Source organism: Ursus arctos, unplaced genomic scaffold (assembly GCF_023065955.2).
Source record: "Ursus arctos isolate Adak ecotype North America unplaced genomic scaffold, UrsArc2.0 scaffold_30, whole genome shotgun sequence".
Taxonomy (NCBI): domain Eukaryota; kingdom Metazoa; phylum Chordata; class Mammalia; order Carnivora; family Ursidae; genus Ursus; species Ursus arctos.
The window spans coordinates 23258699-23281069 of NW_026622986.1; the positions used below are offsets into that span (position 1 = coordinate 23258699).

A 22371-nucleotide genomic window follows, 5' to 3' on the forward strand; every position below is an offset into this window, starting at 1 on the left:
GCCGGTCTCGCGATACCTCACAGTTGCCTTGGTAACCCGCTGCTCATAAATTCCACCACTTGGTCTGGGGGCTATTTTACAGTCCGTAGTCCCCGGAAGGCTGATTCTCTCCTCTCTCGTCCGCTCCCTTGTAATCCAATTTCTATCTTTCAGCGCCTGGCGGGCTGGCTCGCTCTTTCTCTTCTCCCTTTTCTGTATTTGGCTTGCCTAAGGGGACGCAAAACCCTAGTCCCTGTCCCAGTGTCTCGGTCGCCTTTCTGGCACCAGGAAAATCAAGAGGTGGTTGGAGATTAAAAGAACGTGCCTACAGGCAACAATGTAGGCAATCTTGAGCCCTCTGAAAGAGGAGGGTAAATGCTTCTTTGCGTTCTGCGACAGCAGCTCTGAAAACTCCCAACGTCTGCTGTAGCTACTCCGACCGGTGAAAACGGAAGGTACGAATGGCGTCGCTGGGAAGTCATGGACCCCTGTAGAACAGTTGAAGGACATTTGCAAGGTCAGCCATCTGAAACTGTTGATTCACCCGTGGCGAGAACTTAGAAGAAAGTAGGTTGCTTCTGACCTAAAGAGCCTCCTTCGCCACCCCAGTCCTTTCTCTTTTCCAGTCTAACTTAACCCCCCTTATTTTTCCTCTCTCCATTTTTCTCAGAACTTTTCCCTTCTCAATCTCTTCACTGTTCGTTTGGTTTTCCATTTTTTAATCTATTTTCTCCATCTTCAGTTTGTATCACCTACATAGTATCCAACTGGCCATAAAGAAAAGGAAACATGGGGCGCCTGGGTGGCTCAGTCGTTGGGCGTCTGCCTTTGGCTCGGGGCGTGATCCCGGGGTCCTGGGATCGAGCCCCACATCAGGCTCCTCCACTGGGAGCCTGCTTCTTTCTCTCCCACTCTCCCTGCCTGTGTTCCCTCTTTTGCTGGCTGTCTCTGTCAAATAAATAAATAAAATCTTTAAAAAAGAAAGAAAGAAAAGGAAACAAAAAACCGCGTTCCTTTTGGTCAAAGATTTCTGCAGGTTACACAGGGTTAAAGTACAATGTGATTTTTTAAAGTCACAATTAAAAGATTAAAAAGAATGAAGTTACAACGAGTTTGAGTGTAACAGACTTTTGTTTCATAAAATGAGTGTTACGGCTCATTATGATAAACTGCAAACATCCAGTCTTAACTCTAGCTTAAGTAGTCTTAGATCCAGCTTTCAAGCTGTAAGAGAAATGCAGACACACATATCTAATTGAAATGCTAGAGTAATGGGAAGGAATTGTGCACGAGTTTTGTCCTCCTAAGGTTCCAGAGTGTATATAGATTTATAGCATCATCTCAATTTACATTCGTTCTATGAAGATTACCTAGCGTTACATCCCAGGGCTCTGGAACCCTTTGCCTACTTGAAATCCTCACTTCCTCTCTGGCTTGCCGAGTGACCCCTAAAGCAAGCTAATTAACGCTCTCCGTGAAGTGATAAAAGTAGTACCTGTTGTGCTTATTAGAAGAGATAATACATAAGATGATTAGCACAGTCCCTGGCACGCAGAAAGTGCTTGATAATTCTGTGATGCATCTAGTGACAACCTGGATGAGGAGTTAATAAAAGTTAACAGTAGCCTCTATGACTTTAGTGCTTGTGTTTTATTTTGAGACTACCAATATAATTTCCACAAGAATTTTGCTAAAGTGAGTAACTGCATTTTAAAGGTAATTTCCCTCATTTGGATCACACAAACATTACACGAAAAAGTAAACAATCCTCCCATGACCCGATTACCTCAAAACATATTTCCTTTCTGTGTTCCCTTGTAATTTGTTTCACATTTATACATGCATTTAAATTGTGAAATAACACAGATTAAATTTTGTGTTCTGATTTTCTTCCCATATAACACTTTTGAGTGTTTCTCACATAGTCTTCAAGTTATCGCTTTAACTCATATATGTGTTGTATGTGTGTATATGTGTGTTATATATATATAACACACATATACACATGACATTTAATGACAGGTGTTACAATTATTTTACCCTGTAAAACCTCAGATTGGTTTTTGAATAATAAAGTTTTCTTTTTATATTAACTCTAGAATTGGACTGTTCTTAAATTTATATGCTTGTCATGATGTAAGAGTGCCTTAAGGGACCTGGTGATAAATTGTGTCATTACAGGCAATGTAAACGTGAGGTGTTTGAAGCAGTTAAGTGATGTCTAAGTAACAGCTGGTTGCAGTGCCACATGTTTGTAGATAAGGTCAGTAAGGAGAAAAAGAATCTAATTGGATTTAGACCATTTATTACACTTACAAGACAGTAAAAGCAAGATCAGCAGGATGTCCGTTCCCTGCATCCTTACACCCATGGGACAACATCCCTAGTCCCAGAGATCAATAACCATAGGTGTCATGAGTGATGCGTCACTCTGCATTGACAAATCAACTTTACACTTCAGCTGAACAGTTTTATAGACTGACACAGAAGCCCACAGCTGTACCCTAAGGTGGCAAGGGGATAGGGGGAAAGGGGAGGGCAACATGAAATGCATTAGTCTCCACTAAAAGTAAAGAAAAGGAAGAGAAACACCTTTGTTTGAGTTTCCCACAAGATAGGGACCTAGGGGCTCTTGGGGGCTTAGTAGGTTAAGCATCCAACTCTTGATTTTGGCTCAGGTCATGATCTCAGGGTTGTGAGATTGAGCCCTGCTATTTAAGATTCTCTCTCTCCCTAACCCCCCCCCCCAACCACCACCACTCCCTCTCTCTCTAAAACAAACATACAGACAAAAAAAGATTACAACCTTGCTCCAGGAAGAATCCCAGGCATTCTGCCAAGACTCAGACTGCAGTCAAGCCTTGCCTACATGGCTAGGTAGAGACGTGCAAGGTTGTCAGGGGGCCTTGGCAGAGAGCTGTCCTTCTGTTAAAAAGGAGAGATTTGAAAGACCTTACATCAAATGGTCACTAAGGTGTTTGGGATGTTCTTTTTTTTTTTTTTTTTAAGTAGACTATTTATTAGAATTTTGTTTTTTTTTTTATAGGCAAAAGCCTAATGTAATGTGATGCTAAGCTTTAGATTTTCCATAGGTCCTAAAGAGCCAGCAACAGTAATTTTGGAAAGTGTATGATATAAAATCAGCTGCAGGTAACTATTCAAAATATACCATAGATATACATAAACATAAACCCATAATTTTAGAATTATTTAAAGTATAGAAATTTATATGAATTAAATTATCAGGGAATTCTTTCTGAAGCAATATGAGAACGAGTGACTGAGAAGCACTTTTATTTTTTTTAAAGATTTTATTTTTTTGACAGAGAGACAGCCAGCGAGGAGGGAACACAAGCAGAGGGAGTGGGAGAGGAAGAAGCAGGCTCCCAGCAGAGCAAGGAGCCCAATGTGGGGCTCGATCCCAGGACTCTGCGATCATGCTCTGAGCTGAAGGCGGACGCTTGACGACTGAGCCACCCAGGCGCCCCTGAGAAACACTTTTAATGTGGAAATGTGCCCGTATGTCTATAAGTATGTATTAGGTGAAAAATATAAATAGCATTTTACTTCGTGCACCGGTTTCATTGAGTATCTTTTATGTGTCAAGCAATATGCCAGATGCTCGATACATAAGAATGTTTCCTTCCTTTTTTCAAAAGGTAACAGTATTTATTGAATTCTGAGTGTTAGGGATAAAGCAGTGACTAGATCTCAAGGAAACCCTGAATAGCCCAAACAATCTTGGAAATGAAGAACAAAATTGGAGGACTCACACTTTCTGATATTAAAAACTTACTACAAATCTACAGTAATCAAAACAGTGTGGTATTGGCATAAAGACAGACAGTGGAATAGCGAGCCCAGAAATAAACTCTCACATATATGGTCAATTAATTTTTGACAAAGAGGCCAAGACAATTTAATGGGGAAGGAGCTTTTTTTTCAACAAACGGTGCTGGGAAAACTGGATATCCACATGCATATGAATGAAGTTGGACCCTTACTTATACCCCATACAAAAATTAACTCAAAGTGGGGCACCTGGGTGGCAGTCAGTTAAGCATCCAACTCTCAGTTCGGCTCAAGTTGTGATCTCACTCAGGGTCATGATCTCAGGGTTGTGAGAGCAAGCCCTGCATCGGGCTCTGTGCTCAGCACGGAATCCGCTTAAGATGCTGTCTCTCCCTCTGCCCCTCCTGCTTGTGCGCTTGCTCTCTCTCTCTCCAAAATAAATAAATAAATCTTTAAAAAAATTAACTCAAAGTGGATCAAAAATCTAAACTTAAGGGCTAAAACTATGAAACTCTTAAAACGTAGGGGAAAAATCTTCATGACACTGAATTTGGTAATGATATCTTGGATATGACAACAAAAGAACAGGTAGCAAAAGAAAAAATAGAAAAATTGAATCTTCATCAAAATTAAAACTTTTTGGGGCGCCTGGGTGGCTCAGTTGGTTGAGCGCCTGGCTCTTGATCTCAGCTCAGGTCTTGATCTCATGGTGGTGAGTTCAAACCCCATGTTGGGCTCCATGCTGGGTGTGGAGCCTACTTAAAAAAAATTCTAAAACAAGATTTTTTGTGCATCAAGGGACACTATCAAGAGAGTGAAAAGAAAACCCACAGAATGGGAAAAGATATTTGCAAATCATATGTGATAAGGGATTAATATTCAGAATATATTAAAACTACAACTCAACAACAAAAAACAAAAACAAAAAAAGCCTATGGGGCACCTGGCTGGATCAGTCCATAGAGCATGCAACTCTTGATCTTGGGGTTGTGAGTTTGAGCCCCCCAAAAAACCAATTCAAGGGGTGCCTGGCTAGCTCAGTCAGTTGGGCTGGTTAGTATGTGAAATGGTACAGCTGCTTTGGAAAACAGTTTGTCAATTCTTCTGAAAGGTAAGACACAGAATTATGATATAACCCAGCAATTCCACTCCCACCGAAAAGAATTGAAAGCAGGGACTCATCAGATACTTGCATGCCAGTGTTCTTAGCTGCATTATCGACAATAGCCAAAGGGTCGAAACAATTCAGACGCCTACCAATGATTGAGTGGAGTCATATTTACGTACAATGGAATATTATTCAGTCATAAAAAGGAATAAAGTACTGACATCTGCTACAACATGGATGAACCTGAAAAACATTATGCTAAGTGAAATAAGCCAGTCGCAAAAGGACAAATATTGTGCAGTTACACTTTATTAGGTACCTAGACTAGACAAATTCATACAGATAGTAGGTAGAACAGAGGCTGAGGAGAGATGGGAATGAGAAGTTGTTTAATGGGTGCAGAGTTTCTATTTAGGTGGATGAAAAAAATTTGGAAATAGTGGTGATGGTTACACAGCATTACAAATGCACTTAATGCCACTCAAAATACTATTTTTCACTATTTTTCTTTACTATTCCTTTTTTTCTTCTCAGTTTCATTTTTTCTTTATTTTTTTTCTCATTTTCCTTTCAAAAATTTTGTCTCCCTTTTTCTTTTATTTGGTTTGTTAGTATTTGGTGTTGTTTATTTGTATGCTTGCCTGGCATTGTGTTTTGATTCCATTATAGAGATCAGTTCATCAGGTGGACTCTGGAGTTGATTTTCTCTTGAGGCGATGTGGGCCAAGCATCTGACCAGCTTCTCCCGATTTTAAGTTGACCTTGGGATACCTTGACTCCAAGGTCAGCAGTAAGTCCAACATGCTGCTGGGCCTCTCAGCCATCCCTGCTGGGGAGGAGATCTGTGTGGACAGCCACCGACCCTCAAGACCATCACCAAGGGTAACCTGACCAAGCTGAAGCTGGCCCGCCACATCCTGCTTTAGGAAAGAGGTAGTCATTAAGGTCAGTGGCAAGACATAGGAGAACTCCTCCAAACATCAGACTGTCCTGTGAAGTAAGAATCAAGAAGGTCTTGAACCATCCCCAAACAATCATTTCAAGTGATCCAGACTGAGTAAACACTCTGCCTTGTCACGGAGTCCTCTAGTGAAACAGAGGTGCTGGAGTTCCTAGTGGCTCATGGAAGTCTGTAAGAAAAAAAAGGCCGCAGGCAAATTCTGTCAGGTAATGTCTGCGGGTACAGTCCCTAGAAGTGTGTCGTTCGTAGAGTTAAAGGCAGAACACCTGCTCTTGGATGCTGACGTGATAATCAAGTTTGAAGACTTTGGCTTCAGTAACAGTTCGCCTTTGGCAACAGCTGGGTACCTCCTTTGGCAGCCCCCCCTTTATGCTGCCCTGGAACTCTTCCAGGGCCAAATAAGATGGATCTGCAGTGGCATGTGGAACCTGAGGGCCATCCTGTAGACTCGGTCGTCAGACCCCTGCCTTCTAGGAGCTGCAGGACCAGGTGGGTACTCAGGGGAATGTACCATATCCCCCTTTACATTACAGGGGATGTGAAAAACTGCTCAAGAAATGTCTCGTCCTCAGTCCTAGCGAGAGAGCACTTTAGAGCTCACGATCCATGGGTGAATACAGGTCGTGGGGAAGAACGAAAGCCATATGTGGAGCCACTCCTTGACCACAAGGGAGCCTGGCTGAGTTGATGGTGTCCGTGTGTCACACAGGGAAGAGAGCCAAGACTCACTGATGGGCCATAAGCACAACAAAGTGATGGCCACCTATTTGCTCCTGAGTTGCAAGAGAGCCGAGCTGGAGGGCCTAACTGCCAGAGTCCAGGCCCTCCACAGCCTCTGCTCTCCTCCACACCCCACCACTATGCCCTGATCTCCCAACAAGGCCCCATCTGCACCAGGGAGCCACACGCCACAGCCCAACCAGGCCTCAGGGCTGTGCCCCCCCAGAGGGGAACTGTGAGGTACCCCAGCCCAGCCCAGCCTTCCACAGACTTGTGTCCCTCTGGCCCCTTCTTCCAACCGCACATCAGAAGTAGTGGCAAAGCCACAGAAGAAACCAATCCCCAGCCGCAGGGTTTGTCCGAAGGAAACTCCATCCACCTGGGCAACTTCCCACAGATGAGCCACCCGCACCTCTCCTTGGACAGCAGCCGGGGCCTGCAAGGGCCCCTGGGAACTTCTTCAGCAGGTTCAGCTTCAAGTTTATACAGAGACATCTGTGTTTTAGGTTTGCCAGAAAAACCTGAGAGCAGACACTGATAGGAGACGCTCAAACCTCGCAGAGTGGGAGCAGAAACAGTGGTAAAGGAAACACTGGGGGAGGCCAAGTGATGCTCTTTGCACTTGACAGGGAATGTGAAAAGCATGAACTTCATGGAGCCCAATGAGAAGGTGCAGGAGACCAGCCCGCGCTGCCGGCAAACAGTGGCCAGCATGGACTGAGCAAGAAATTCGCGCTGCTGCTGGGTGTGCAGGGCGTGCGGCCAAGAGGACTTTGCGCAGTGGATGGTGGGGGTCTAAACGGTCACAGTTGTCTCTCAACGGAGTTCCATTTCAGTGGAGAGCCGCGCCTCTGCAGCGTTCAAAACCATTGCCTCCAAAATCACGGCCGCTTAACCATTACACGGCTGCCAGGAGCCTCCAGGGAGACAAGGGGAGAGGCCACCGCGCCCCTCCCTGGGCAAGACTGCAGAAGCCCCACGGCCTCGCTTGCGCGGGGGCCCCCAAGGCTCTGCAGCGCTCGGCCCGCGGTTCTTGCGTGCTCGTGGGCAGGGGAGTTGGTGTTTGCAGAGGGCAGTTTGGCAAGGTATCGGAGCCCTGAACAGGTTCTTTTGGGAAAAATCCCATGGGTGACGTTCACTGAGGGCTTCACTAGCCTTAGAGGACCTCTAATGCCAAAACGAGTTTGGGGTGTATCGTAAGAAAGCGGGGTGCCGCTGACGTGTGCACGCTCAATGCTAGAACACTCTGACCGCAAGTCCGAGAACGGGTGGAATAAGCAGCTAGGCTTCCCCTGTGCTTCGACAGTGGCTTTAACCTCCGGGGTCGGAAGTGAAGGCGGCAGCACGAGGAAAATCAGCTCGAACGTCACTGGCCGCGGTGCGACCTTCTGTCATTTGTGATCCTCTCCATTCTGCACAATTTATTCCAGAATACAGACACAGGAGGATGCTTTCTCAACTTGTTTTACGTACTGGCATAATGCTGGCGTAGGAAAATAAACTAATTAATTAATTAATTAATGTATGTCTGAGGAAGGGAAGTTACAAAATAAACATGGATGACAAACACCGTCAAAATATAGCCCACAATCCAGTAATGCATTTCGTCAAGGTCAGGTGGAGATTAATAAGGAATGCAAGGTTGGTTTAGCAATTGAATTATCCTGACTCCTCTCTTTCCTTCACACCCCATTTAGAATCTACTGGGGACTGTTGTTGACTCTATCTTCAAAATATATCCAGAATCTGAAATACTTCTCATAACCTCCACCGTTATCACCTGAGTTTAAGACACCCATAAGTTCTTCCCTGGATTCTAATTTTAGTAAGGATTTTGCTGCCAACCTTGTTCCCCTATAGTCTCTTTTCAACACAGCAACAAGAATGATTTTTTTTTTAAGATTTATTTATTTGAGAGAGAGAGTGTGTGCAGTGGGGGTTGGGGGGAGAGGGCGGAGGGAGAGGAGTAGAGAGCCTCAAGTAGACTCTGTGCTGAGCATGGAGCCTGACGTGGGGCTCAATCCCACCTCAGGAGGTCATGACCTGAGCCAAAACCAAGAGTTGGACCCTTAACTGATTGTGCCATCCAGGCACCCCCAAGAGTGATCCTTTTAAAAAGTAAGTCGTATTATGTCAGATCTTTCTCAAAACTCTTCAGTGGTTCTGTTTCATTCCCACTTAACCCCAAATGTCTTTGTGTGAGGCCGTATGCAATCTGGTCTCCATCTTCTATTCTCTGACCTCTTCTACTATTCTGCTCTGGCTACCTGGGCTCCTTGCTGTTCCTCACAGCTGCCGGGGAAGCTCATTCCTTAGGGCCTTTGTAGAGGATGCTGCCTTTGCAAGGGAAGCTCTTAGGGCTCTTCCTGGTCAGCTCCTTCACCCTGCTTCAAGCTTTTAATCAAATGTCATCTTCTCAAAGAGACCTACCCTGATTACCCTATTTACCATTGCAGGTCACCTCATCATCCCACATACCCAAGACTTCCCATCTCTTTTGCTCTGCTCCTTTTTAAAATAGCATTTATTACCTCATATCTTTTAATAGACCATATAATTTGCTTATTATATGTGTTATTGTCTGTAATCCCCAACCAGAATGTAATGTGAGGATAAGGATCTTGTTTGCTCTGTTGACTGTTTTTCAAGAACCTAAAACAGTGCCTTGCTCATATTAGGTACCCAATAACTGTTTGAATGAATGAAAGAATGAATAAGGAAGATAGGATGGAATGGAATCAGGAGAGTCACAAAGGTAAAGGTAATGTTCTATTTCTTAAACTGGTGGTAGGTTCATAAATGTGCCCTTTGTTTTTAGAATTATATATAGATATAGATATATGGATATTGGCTTGTAATCAATATTTAATAAACAGTAAAAAAAAAAGGGGGGGGGACTTGAATGTCCAAATTGACTCACTCCCTAAGGAAAACTGAGTATTTACTATACCTAGTATATTATTATCACTGGGCAGAAGACATCAGTATTTCCATTTCTTTTCTTTCTTTTTATTCTATGGAACAAGACACGATAGCTCTAGCGTCTTTTCAGGGGAGAGCAACTCAAGAGAAGAACATGCTTTGAAAACGGTTCTTAGAAGAACGTTCTAGACTTAGAGAATAAAATAGAGCACAGTGTACCTTCGCTCTCCCCTTTTCCATATTTCTTATAATGACTATAATGCCCAAATGTCTCAGCTCTAGAAACACGCCGATACTGGAGGTCGCCCCCAGTATTTCCCTACTGAAACACCGTTAGGGCTTCCTCAGCAGAGAAAGCACTCACTGCTCTGAAGTTGCCATTTGCCTTTGTATCCCAAAGTGTATTTCCCATCCCCTGCAAATTTAAAAACTGAAAACCAAAAAATCAGTACATTTTGCGACCACTTGCTTTTTGTCTTTTACTTGGAAATTCATTGGTTACACCATGAAAATATTTTCAAGGAGAAAATGTAAAAACCAGGGGATTTACATGAAAAGGTAAGGCAGATAATTTTTTTTTTTACATTTTATTTATTTATTTGAGAGAGAGAGAGGCAGAACACAAGCAGGAGGGACAGAGGGAGAGGGAGAAGCAGAGTCCCCACTGAGCAGGGACCCCCCATATGTGGGGCTCCATCCCAGGACCCTGGGATCACGACCGGAGCCTCAGGTAGATGCTTTGCCGACTGAGCCACCCAGGCACCCAAGCAAATATTTTTTAAATGTAGTTTTATGCAAAAACAAGCTAAAATGTTTTGGGGCCTTTCGTCTCCATCACTTGGATTGTTATGTGTTAGACGTTTCAGATCAGCAACTCTCTAAACCCTGAATTTGTCAGTTCTTCCAGTCACTTCACTCCACGAAGCTTTCTTAAAAGAGTCGGAAATGAACTCCTGTGACCCGGAAATGCTGTTCTGTTCTTTGAAAACTTAATCAAACGTGCATCACTGCCCCATTCGTGTGTCTGCAGACTTGCAGCCACATTGAATTTGTTGCCCTGGAGAATGGGGTCAAATTGAATAGGTGCATACGTCTGTGCCCTTACAATAACCGAGAACTAGTTAGGGTGTTTGCAGCACGTGTCCAAAACGTGTTTTTGCTGTTTAAAGAGAAGACGCCTTTTTCATTCCTGATGAAGTGTGCCTAGAGATATGAGAGGAGATTTGAGAAGTCTCAAAAAAACTGCCATCCAGGTTTCTAGGAATTACGAAAGGGCAGAGGGATATATCTACAAAAAGGAATCCCCACCGAGGTCCGTGCCCTAAGGAGACTTCTCTGGATTTCCAGCAAACAACCTCTTGTGAAAGAATTGGGGAGCGAGCCAAGAGCGGAGAGGAACTCATTTAAATTCCCTGCTCCTCGCCTTTGCAGTTGCAGCGGCGCTGGCTGCCAACCCCGGCGCGCTGCAGCCTGGGGTTCGGGCGGGCGCGCGGGTCAGGGCAGGTGCCACTCACTGCTCAGCTCCGCCCCCTAGTACTGGTGGCCAATGGGAACCAGCCTGGCTCACAGCGCAGCCAATGGGAGCCAGCGGGCGGAGGTGCGCCGCCATTTAAGGAGGCCCGCGGAACCGGCTCTGGGGACCGGTGCTTCAGGAGTGCGGTGGTAGGTGGGTGCTGTCAACCATGCCCTTGCAGGTGAGTCGAAGGGTGCGGAGGCCGCACCAGAGGGCTTCCTCCTCAGAGGGAAGCGTTCGAGTGGGGTGTGGGGCAGGCGTAACGCCCCTGGGTGGCGGGTGACTCGAAACTGGAGCTTGGAACGGCTGTCGCCCGCAGTTCTCGCGCCCCCAGACCCCCGGAAGTTGTCCTGAGTGACCCTGCGGACACTCCCACCCCCATCGCGAGCGCCCGCTTATTGCAGTGGGGACCACACCGGTGCCATTGTTGGCTGCGAGCCGGGGCTCCCTATGGCAACACTTGTGAACCCCGGGGATTGGTTACTCGAAGAGTAAGCGCTGGCCCCCGGGAGGGCAGACGCCCGGTTGCTCCCGGAGGACCAGGCGGCCCTGCTCCGCTCGCTCTGTCCATCTGGGAGAGGAAGGCGAGGGCGGCTGGGATCCCACCCGCGCCCCCTCGCTCCCTGGTAAGACAAGTGTTTTTCTGTTCGAGATCTGTAAAACTACAAAATAGTAGTTCTGCTGATATGAGAAAAAATATATATTCAGGGTGGGAAATTTGGGGAAAGAGAACAAATATAAAGTAAGTAAAAACCATTTGGAATTCCTTCACCCAGATGATAACCACTGCGAACATGAGGGATTACTTTCTTGTGTGTGTGAAAAATGTGTGTGTGTATATGTGCCTGCATGTGCTTGCATGTGTACATATATGTGCATATGTGTGTATATATACACACTGATTTGATTATATTCTGAAGTATATACAGTTTTGTTCCTATAACTAACACTGTATTAGGAGCATTTTTCATCATTAAATATTCTCCTAAAATAAAATTTGAAAAAAAAATATCTGCATACAATTTCACAGAATGAGCATGGCTCACTTCTTTAAGGATTCTTTTTTTTTTTTAAGATTTAGTTTTATTTTATGGGGGTTGGGGGGGTGGGAGGGGCAGAGAGAGAATCCTCAAGTAGGCTCTACGCCCAGCACAGAGCCCCACATGGGGCTCAATCCCAGGACCTTGAGATCACTAACTGAACCAAAATCAAGAGTTGAAGTCTTACCCCACTGAGCCACCCAGGTGCTAGGGTTCCTTGAGCAGTAAGTTATGGTGACTAAAGGCACATACTCCAGAGTCGGCCAGGTTCAAATCCAAACCTCACCCCTTCCTAGCCCATAACCTCTCTGTGCCTGTTTCCTCATTGAAAAACGGAGGCGAGGGACTGTCCAGATTAATGAGCTACATGTATAGAGCATTTAAAACAGCACCTGGCATGTGGTAAGTACCCAATAAGGGTAAGTGTGTCCTTGAACATTTAGATATTTCTCTCTTGTGTAGGACATATAATTCATATTGAGATTTTTCTCAAAGTAATCAAATCTTTCAATATCGAAACTTTATTCCTTTTTTAGCTTAGTATTTTGTTTTGTTTGGCAAACAAATGGGATTTCTAATTCAGCTATAACCTCCAAACTTTATTTTAAACTTAAAATATGTTTACTTCAGTAGCAAAGCTTTTAGCAAAGCTGAGAGCCAGGTAAACTGGATGTCTTTCTTTTTTAGAAGATGATGCTTGAAGGCAGACTGCTTCTTCAAGAAGCTGCATCTTTTCAAGTCTTGGGGATTTGTGATTTTACAGTGGGCAAAAAACTAATCCTTTCCCTCCATACGTGTTTGTATGACCTAAGAACCATACAGTGTGAGAATTTACGATCTTCCTAATTCACATCCTCAATGGGAAGTGATTGCTCAAAAAGGCTTTGTCAGGGTGCCTGGGGGGCTCATTTGGTTGAGCATCCATTTCTTGGTTTCACCTCCGGTCATGATCTCAGGGTTGTGAGATCAAGCCCCACATTGGGCTCTGCACTCACCATGGAGTCTGCTTGAGATTCTCTCCTCCCTCTCCTACCCCTCACCCCGCTCACACACTCTCTCTCTAAAATAAGTAAATAAATCTTAAAAAAAAAAAAAAAAAAGGTTTTGTCAGCCTCATGTTGTGGGATGACCATGTTCTTTGGCTGCAGAAAGTAAAACTAGATTAGGTGAGAGTGACCTTCAGAGGCTATTTTCAGGTGTGACGAAATTGGAAAGGAAATTTACCCAGACGCCAGGGTGGTCAGTACTCTTAGGTGGTAAGAGGGTAGAGGGCTCCAACTCCAGGAAAGCAGGATGCACCCCCTGTGAGTGTTGGTGGTGACACTGGGGTCACTGATATACCAAGGTGTAGTCACAGGGCCTGTGAAAACATGAACAGGAGAGACTCTGGGGAGAGACCTTAAGGCCGATTGTTCTGAAGACTCTCAAGCACAGTTGTGAGGGGAATGATGAACACAGGCATTCAAGCAGGACACCGAGGCCCCCAGGGCTAGAAGAATGAGCTCAGCAGAGGCTGAAATTCCTCACCAAAAGCAATGAGCCCAGTTCCACAGTGGCACAGGGCATTACTAAACTTCCCCTTTGGCCCAGAATGCTTTGGAATTAAGTGTAAACAACTGTACATTTAAAGCTGTTTCTCATCTGTGATAGCTTTCAAACTCTCCTAATATCCACTTATTCATTTATTCACCAAGGACGCAGAGGGGCTTTTACTGCTCACCAGTGCTCTCTGTAAGGCATGGCTCTTGCTTCCAAGATGAATGCTTATACCTCCCTCTGTTACGCATATGTGGGGAACAAAGCCAGTCCCACTGGCTTTCATGTTGAGCCCTAATACCTGCTGTCCATGCCACCTGGAACACCCTTCCATGCTCCTGTCCATCCAACAGGTGCTGACCCCTCGGGCTTAGCTAAGTGCCATCTCCTCTGGGAAGGCTTCTTCTTCTTTTTTTTTTTTTTTAAGATTTTATTTATTTATTTGACAGAGAGACAGGCAGCGAGAGAGGGAACACAAGCAGGGGGACTGAGAGAGGAAGAAGCAGGCTCTTAGCGGAGGAGCCTGACGTGGGGCTCGATCTCAGAATGCCAGGATCACGCCCTGAGTGTGAAGGCAGATGCATAACAACTGCGCCACCCAGGGGCCCCTGGGAAGGCTTCTTCCACACCTGCTGACGCTCCCTCCTCTACATCCCCAGAGGGCCCGCAGCTCTTCCACCGGAGCAAGTATCACATGATCGTTGTTGACCTGCTCATCTCCCACTAGAGCCTGAGCTCCTTGAGCGCCGGCGGCCCTGTTCATCCCGTCTGCCTGGCAAAGGCCTGGTACATAATAGGTGTTCAATACATTTGTTAAGTAGTATGATCCAAGTGATGAGCTCTGGGTGGGCAGAGTCAACAGAACGAAATAAAAAATATATCTGTTCTTAATAGTATTTAATCTTAACACCTTCCCACTGAAGTTAATAGTATCATTTTTTTTTTTGGCTGAGGCTGAATCTCAGAGGAGCTTTGTTGCTTGCATAAAATCCCATGGCATTATGTCTCAAAGCTAGAATTCAAACCCAAGATCGTGATGTGAGGCCAGTGTTCTTTCCCCTAGAGCCCATCGTGGTTAAACTGGGAAAGGCCCCATAGAGGAGGGTACATTGGAACCTCATCATGGAGCAGGAATGTATCAAGTTGTGGCACCACAAATGTCATGCTGGATGGAGAGCATGATCTTGGCCCCTGCTCTGGAACAGGCTTCTGTACCCTGGAAGGGAGACGGAACAGGGATCCCTGAAGTTGTGTGTGAAATCTGGTCAGGGCCTGACCTCTTGTGGAGAGGGTCCAAGACTTTCATTAGGTTGTCACATGGTTCCATGCCCCACCCCCCACCCTGTATATGAAGAACAATTTTCCAAAAATTCCTTCTGGAAGGCAGGGACCTAGTATGGTTGTTGAGAAGCCTTAGAATTCTCCTCAAGCCTTGGCTTGCCAAGAAGAATTGAGTTGCTGTCACTGGAGAAGGGCACAAGACCTCACAGCAAGCAGACAACCTGAGACGCTGGTAAATTGGAAGGGGGAGATCCCTACCCTCTCTGAAGAGCCCTGCCCTTAGGAAGCCCTGGGAGCTTATGGAGCATTTTCATTTTATCCTTATTACAGGCACAATATGTACACACTACAGAACATTTGGAGAGCACAGAAAGCATTAAAAACCCAGAGAACTTAACAATAATCAGAGGCAATTATTGTTTCCATATCTTAATATATTTCTTGCTAGTCTTTATTTTACAAAGCTGAGTGTATAAAAATAATTTTGTATTTGTTAAGTCAAAGTGTTTTTTGTCTTCATTCTGAGTATTTTTTTCCATTTTTTTCTAGAATTAGTTTTGTTTTTGTTTTTTCCAAAGAGACTTCAAATAATAGTGGTAACCTTCATTAAACACTCACCATGTCCCAGGCACTATTTTAAATATTTTAGATGTGTTAACCTATTTAAATCTTCCTAACAACCTTGTGGATAGGTGGTATTATTGTCCTATATTCTGGATGAGAAAAAAGACACAAGTTAAATAACTTGCCGAAGGATACACAGCTCTTAAGTAATGAAGCTGAGATCCTAACTGAGGCTGTCTGGCTCTAGAGCCTGTATTCATTCTTTCTTTCTTTCTTTCTTTCTTTCTTTCTTTCTTTCTTTCTTTCTTTCTTTTTCTTTCTTCCTTCCTTCCTTCCTTTCTATTTACTTATTTATTTATTTATTTATTTGCTCTTTTCCTTTTTACTCTTTTTTTATTTAGAGAGAGAGAGTGCACTCAAGCAGAGGGAAGGGCAGAGGGAGAGGGAAAGAGAGAATCTCAAGCCGACTCCGCACTGAGCCTGATGCGGGGCTCGATTTCACACCCCCGAGATCATGACCTGAGCCAAAATCAAGAATGGGACGCTCAACCGACTGAGCCACCCAGGCAACCCTAGAGCCTGTCTTCTTAGGACATCGTTTAAAGCAGTTGATAACTTCCTAGAAAGACACTCAGAAAGGTGAGGCAGAGTGTGTGACCCTTGTCACATGCATTCATGCTTCTTAGACCCCTGTAGGGATTAATTAGGAGGCGGGGCCATTTTCAAGGTTATTTAGTTTGGAGAACCCAGTCTCTGATTTACAGGTGATTTTTGTTCATCACCAAACAATTGCTCTCTAGCTGTATACTGTCCTGTCTTTGGCACGGGATGAAAACTTGATTCAGCAACTCTGCTGAGATCCCTGGGGTTCTGACATGACAGCAGGGCTATCCACTTTCTCTACTAGGAGTTTGGATCTTTGGATCAAAGGGAGCTATGCATTGGAGAAAGAAAATGGGGGTGGGGTAGAATGCCTCCTGGAGCTTCTCTTGTTTGATACCCAGGCTGGTGACATTTCCTGCTTATCCCTGATTTAAATAACACAAGGTAAAATACAGTGTATTTTTTTTTTAAAAGGAATAGAAAAATTATATTAAGGAAAATAGTCACCAAAGCCCTTTTTAAGTCAACAAAGAGGTTAAAAGAGGAGGGATAAAGCTAGGAGCACATAGGGAGCACCTGGCTGGCTTAGTCAGTGGAGCATACAACTTTTGATCTCAGGGTTTTGCTTGGGGGTAGAGATAACTTAAAGAAATAAAAAACAAAATAAAATCTTCAAAAAAGTATCGGGAGCACATAGACATTCATTTGTGTATAATATTCCAATTTGTGGAGTTTATATGCTTTTAACTTATAAAAAGAAATGTGTAGGGGCACCTGGGTGGCTCAGTCAGTTGAGCATCTGACTTGGTTTCTGCTCAGGTCGTGATCGCCACATTGTGGGATCCAGCCCCTCGTTGGGCTCCGTACTCAGCAGGGAGTCTGCTTGGGATTCTCTCCCTCTCTCTCACCCCCCAAATAAAGCAATAAATCTTTTAAAAAATAAAATAAAAAGAAATATGTATTGAAATTTCTCTTGATAGATATTTTCCCCACCCTTCACCCGCTCTGGCAACTGCCAGTCTGTCTTCTGTTTTTCTAAGTTTAGTTATTTTAGTTTCCACACGTAAGTGAGGTCCTGCAGCATTTGTCTGTCTCTGTGTGACTTATTTCACCTCACATAATGCTCTCAAGGTCCATCCATGTTGCTGCAAATGGCAGAATCTCCTTCCTTTTTATGGCTGAACAATATTCCATTATGTGTGTACATGTCTACATATAACATATTTTCTTTATACATCCATCATCGGGCACTTAGGTTGTAATTTCCATGTCTTAGCTATTGTAAAGAATGATGCAGTGAACATGGGCGTGCCAGCATCACTGTGAAATAGGGATTTTGCTTCCTTTGGATGTATACCCAGAGATGGAATTACTGAATCACATGGCATTTGTATGTCTTTGTTTATTTTAATTTATAAATGATTTATTGAATTTTTTCAGAAAAACTTATTCTTTAAACTGAATAAGTTCTATACATACAAGTTCTCATTTTTCATTTAGCTTTGATTTACTTCTTAGAAGTTTTCATGTTTCTGACCAGCCACTGTCTTTTAAACCTCTTGGCATTTTGTTTTTTTCTGGGCTCCCCAAGCATTACTCAGAAACTGGTGGCAGCCCTTTTCCCTGGTAACCTCTTATTTTCAAGACATAGGAATTTATTTACAGTAGTTCTGTTGGTTCTGGGACCATATAAAGAATTCTCTCTAAAGGCTTTCGCTGCTTATTGCCTTGAATCTCTCCGACCTTGATCTTCTAGGCTTAGAGCCAAGGGGCTTTTATTCTGGCCCACAGACTGTACTTTTTGTACTTTTTTCAGCTTTCTTGGAATCACTTCCTTTTTCACATTCTTCCTTTTTCTTCTGAACATAATGAGTTTCTTTCAGCTTTCCTGATGATGTTGTTATGTTAGTCTGTCCAGCTGTAGTTAACTTCTCAAGAATATAATCTGGAAGGAGTTTTCTTTGTTGGATGAACAGCCTGTCTTCTTCAGGAGTGCTTTATCCCCAACCTGCTGCTCCCCTTTGTGGTTCTTCCTGGGTGCTGGTCAGTCAGCTCCTCCCGGACAGGCATTGCTGGGCTGCTGGACCAACAGGCGATGCTCTGCCTTCTCCTCCCTGCCCCCCCCCCCCAACCCCGCCCAGGTACAGTCGCCCAGACAAGGAATCCTCCTCCTCCTCCTCCCCCCTGGTGGCGCTCTGTCTGCTCCTCCTCCCCCAGGTAATGCCCACCTTGCCTCCTCCACCCCCTATCTCCTCCCTTCCCTCCCCATGTGTTCTGTCTACCTCCCCCCTCCAAGCTCCTCCTCCTCCCCCACCCCCAGGTGTGCTGGCCCTCCTCCACCATCACTGATGCAGGGGTGTGGGAGGTACAAGGCTGGAGCTGCACCATAGCCCATGCAGCATCAGACCACCTCCATTTGTATCTCTTTGGGAAAATGTCTATTTAGTTCCTTTGCCCATTTTTTAATTGATTTTTTCTTTTTGCTATTGAGTGCTATAAGTGCTTTATATATTTTGGATATTAACCACTTTTTATTTATTTATTTATTTATTTTTTTAAAGATTTTATTTATTTATTCGACAGAGACAGCCAGCGAGAGAGGGAACACAAGCAGGGGGAGTGGGAGAGGAAGAAGCAGGCTCACAGCGGAGGAGCCTGATGTGGGGCTCGATCCCATAACGCCGGGATCACGCCCTGAGCTGAAGGCAGACGCTTAAGGACTGTGCCACCCAGGCGCCCCTAACCACTTTTTAAAGATACATGATTTGCAAATATTTTCTCCCATTCCATAGGTTGCCTTTTCATTTTGTTGGTGGTTTTGTTTACTGTGCAGAAGCTTTCTAGCTTAATGGAGTCTTATGTCTTTATTTTTGTTTTTGTTGCCTTTGCTCTCGGTGTCAGATCCAAACAGTCATTGCCAAGACCACTGTTCAGCAGCTTACCCCCTATGTTTTCTATCAAGGAGTTTTGTGGTCTTAGGTCTTGCATTCAAGTAAGATCTAAACAAAAGGTCTTACTTGACCTGACATTAAGTCCTTTGAGTTGATTTTTTTGCATAGTGTCAGACAGTGGTCCAGTTTCAGTCTTTGGTTTATGGCTGTCAGGTTGTCCTAGCACCATTTGTTGAAGATACTCACTTTCCCCATTCTACATTCTTGGCTTCTTTGTCATAAATTAATCAACCACATATGCATACTTTTATTTCTGGGCCCTCTATTCTGTTTCATTGATCTGTTTGTTTTTAGGCCAATACCATACCGTTTTGATTACTATAGCTTTGTAATATACTTGGGAATCAGGGCATGTCATGACTCCAGCTTTGTTATTCTTTCTCAAGATTGTTTTGGCTGTTCAGGGTCTTTTGTGGTTCTGTACAAACTTTAAGGTTGTTTTTTCTACGTCTGTAAAATATGCCATTGGAATGTTGATAGAAATTGATTGCCATGAATCTGTAGATTGCTTTAGGTAGTATGGACATTTAAACAATAATATTTCTTCAATTCATGAGCATAGAATATCTTTCACTTATTTATGTCTTCTTCAGTTTTTAAAATTTTCAGTATTAAGAATTTTCATTATTGGGGCACCTGGGTGTCTCAATCAGTTAAGCGTCTGACTCTTGATCTCAGCCCAGGTCTTTTTTTTTTTTTTTTTTTTTCCAGCCCAGGTCTTGATTTCAGGGTCGTGGGTTCAAGCCCTGCATTGGGCTCCATGCTGGGCGTGGAGCCTACTTTAAAAAAAAAGAAAAAAAGGAATTTTCACTAATAACAGTTTTATGTAGTTCTTCATATCTTGTCTGAATATCAGGTAAGTACCAGGAGAGGTATCCATAGATTAAAATAAATTAGGATAATTCTGGTAACTAGACCAGTAATAGTTCCATTTGAAAACTTCCTCTTTGAGTTTCCACTGTTTGGTGGTAAATACCCCCAAAATAGACGGGCCTGCTGAAAGTTAGAGAATGCACCGTTTACCTTTTCTTCCTTTTGTTCTAGGCTGATTTTGATAGAATCGCAGAAGATGTGAGGAAGCTGAAAACAAGACCAGATGATGAAGAACTGAAAGAACTCTATGGGCTCTACAAACAATCCGTAGTTGGAGACATCAATATTGGTATTCTGTAGATAGATGGATAGATAGATAGATATACACACACACATGTTAATATTTTTAAATCATATATTTAAAAAAATAATGCATTTCATCTGAACAATATTTATAGAAGCATCGAGTAAAAAGTAAACTGGAAAATATATCTATCCTTCTTTTGGCAGACTGTCCAGGAATGTTAGATTTAAAAGGAAAAGCTAAATGGGAAGCATGGAACCTCCAAAAAGGTTGTTAATTCTTAAATAAGTGAAATAAACTTTCTTAATTTCCCAATACATCAGTCAGTGAGATAATCTGTTTGTGTCTTTCTAGGGCAGTCGAAGGAAGATGCCATGAGTGCATATATTTCTAAAGCAAAAGAGCTGATAGAAAAATATGGAATTTAACATTCAGCTATGAGAAAGTCTTTCTTTTGAAGCCTTCATAATGGTATCGTGTCCTACCATCTAGGGAAGAAATACACCGTTAATTCTTTACATGTCACAAGTATGTTTGCTGTTAACACAAACTGTAATCCTTAGAGGTTATGCTGAAACTATTTAATGAAGTTTTACTCGCTAAAACCAGGTGATTTTTAAAGTTCTTTAAAAAAAAGTATTGCTCTGGTAGTATGTCACAAAAACATTAATAATTTTTTTTGGCTTATCTGTTTTTCTACAGTAAGTTAGTATTATTGTTATGTGATCAAAACAGTTTATTAAGAGCCAATAGCAAGGTTCTTCCTTTGTTGCACCATGTAGCTTTGAGATTCTCACTGACTTGGGGCCTTGGAAATCATAAACATACCTGGTTCCGTTCCATACTCTGTAATTCTTTACTAGGTGACCTGAGACAAATTACTTCACCTTGCTAAGCCTCATCCATAGAGTAGAGGGGAAAATCAGTATCACAGGGTTGTAAGAATTGAATGATTCTTGAGATAATTGAGAATTGATAATTGAGGAAACTCTATCCTACCTTCAATTTAAAGCATACATTATATAAAACCTAACAACAAATAAACTAAACTTTTTAAAAATAAACGTACAAGTCCATGACTATTCAAAGAAAGAAAAAAATCATCTATCAATTATTTTTCTTTAAATTTTTACACTTAAGACAGAAAAATGTAGTATCTAGTGATAATAAAATGTACAACTTCTATGCCTCTTAATTCAGTTTCATTGAAGTGAAAATGCAGTCTGGAATATCATACTGGCCTAGTCCTCAGTCTTTCTTGCTGCACACAGGTTCCCTGAAAGAAGATAGTCTTGTTTTAGCATTTCTAAAATCAGTTTGAGATTGCATAGGATAAATATCCCAAAAAACAGTGTACTTCTATTCCCTGGATAAGGGTTTGGGTTTGGTATGCTATGACCAATGAGGGATAGATTGATTCCTGTGACTTAAAAAAATATATATATATAGATTGATTAGATGAATTTCCAGGGAATTGGGCTGAGTGAAAAAAGCCAGTCCCAAAATGTTACACAGGGCGTGATTCCATTTATGTAACTTTCTTGAAATGGCACAGTTACAGACATAAGAACAGAATAGTGATTGCCACAGAGGACAGAATAGGGAGGTAAGTGTAGCTTGAAAGAGCAGCAGGAGGGATCCTGTGTGGATGTTCTGTCCCTTGACTGTATCACTGTGAACATCTGGCTGTAACATTATACTGGAATTTTGCACATGTTACCATTTGGGGAAACTGAGTAGTTCTGTATTATTTCTCACAACAAAATGTTTCACATAATCTACAGTTATCTCAAAATAAAAAGTTTAATGAAAAATGAATCTAGCTTGTTTCCTATTCTGGAAAATTTTAGCAAGTAAAGATGGTTCTCATGTCTACTAAGTTTTGCCTGAAGATTATCAGGAGTCTGCCATGATGAAGTCAACGTCCAAATGCAAGAAAAGGGAGACAGTCAGCAATGACAGGGCTGCTCCTTCCAACGGAGGGCTTGAAACTCTCAGAGCTTTTCCCATGTGGACTTCACCTCTACCAGGTGGAGAGGCAGGTGAGAAGGCCCGCCCCAAAAGCCTGGCATTGGCCACATCATGAGATTCCCATTGTGGGCCATATTAACTAAAAACTGTTCAAATGAATAATCACAAATCAAATTACTTTTTTGCCAATCTTTCCATAAGGGAGCCCTGGAAATGGTGTCACACCAGAGGGTAAAGCACAGCAGGTACTAAACATGTGTCATAATCTGCTTCAGCCTATTTTTAGCCCAAGTTGATTGCATGAATTCTAACT

The 22371-nt window shown here is 43.1% G+C and overlaps 1 protein-coding gene across 1 annotated transcript; it reads left to right on the forward strand.

Annotated features, from left to right (window-relative positions):
• Positions 1-43: 43 nt before the first annotated feature.
• On the forward strand, positions 44-21905 carry ACBD7 (acyl-CoA binding domain containing 7). The gene is made up of 6 exons (XM_026479029.4): positions 44-546; positions 9239-9315; positions 10381-11176; positions 20015-20132; positions 20294-20356; positions 20442-21905. The coding sequence occupies exons 3-6, from the start codon at positions 11165-11167 to the stop codon at positions 20513-20515; spliced, it is 267 nt and encodes an 88-aa protein (XP_026334814.1). The 5' UTR covers positions 44-546; positions 9239-9315; positions 10381-11164; the 3' UTR covers positions 20516-21905.
• The last annotated feature ends 466 nt before the right edge of the window (positions 21906-22371 follow it).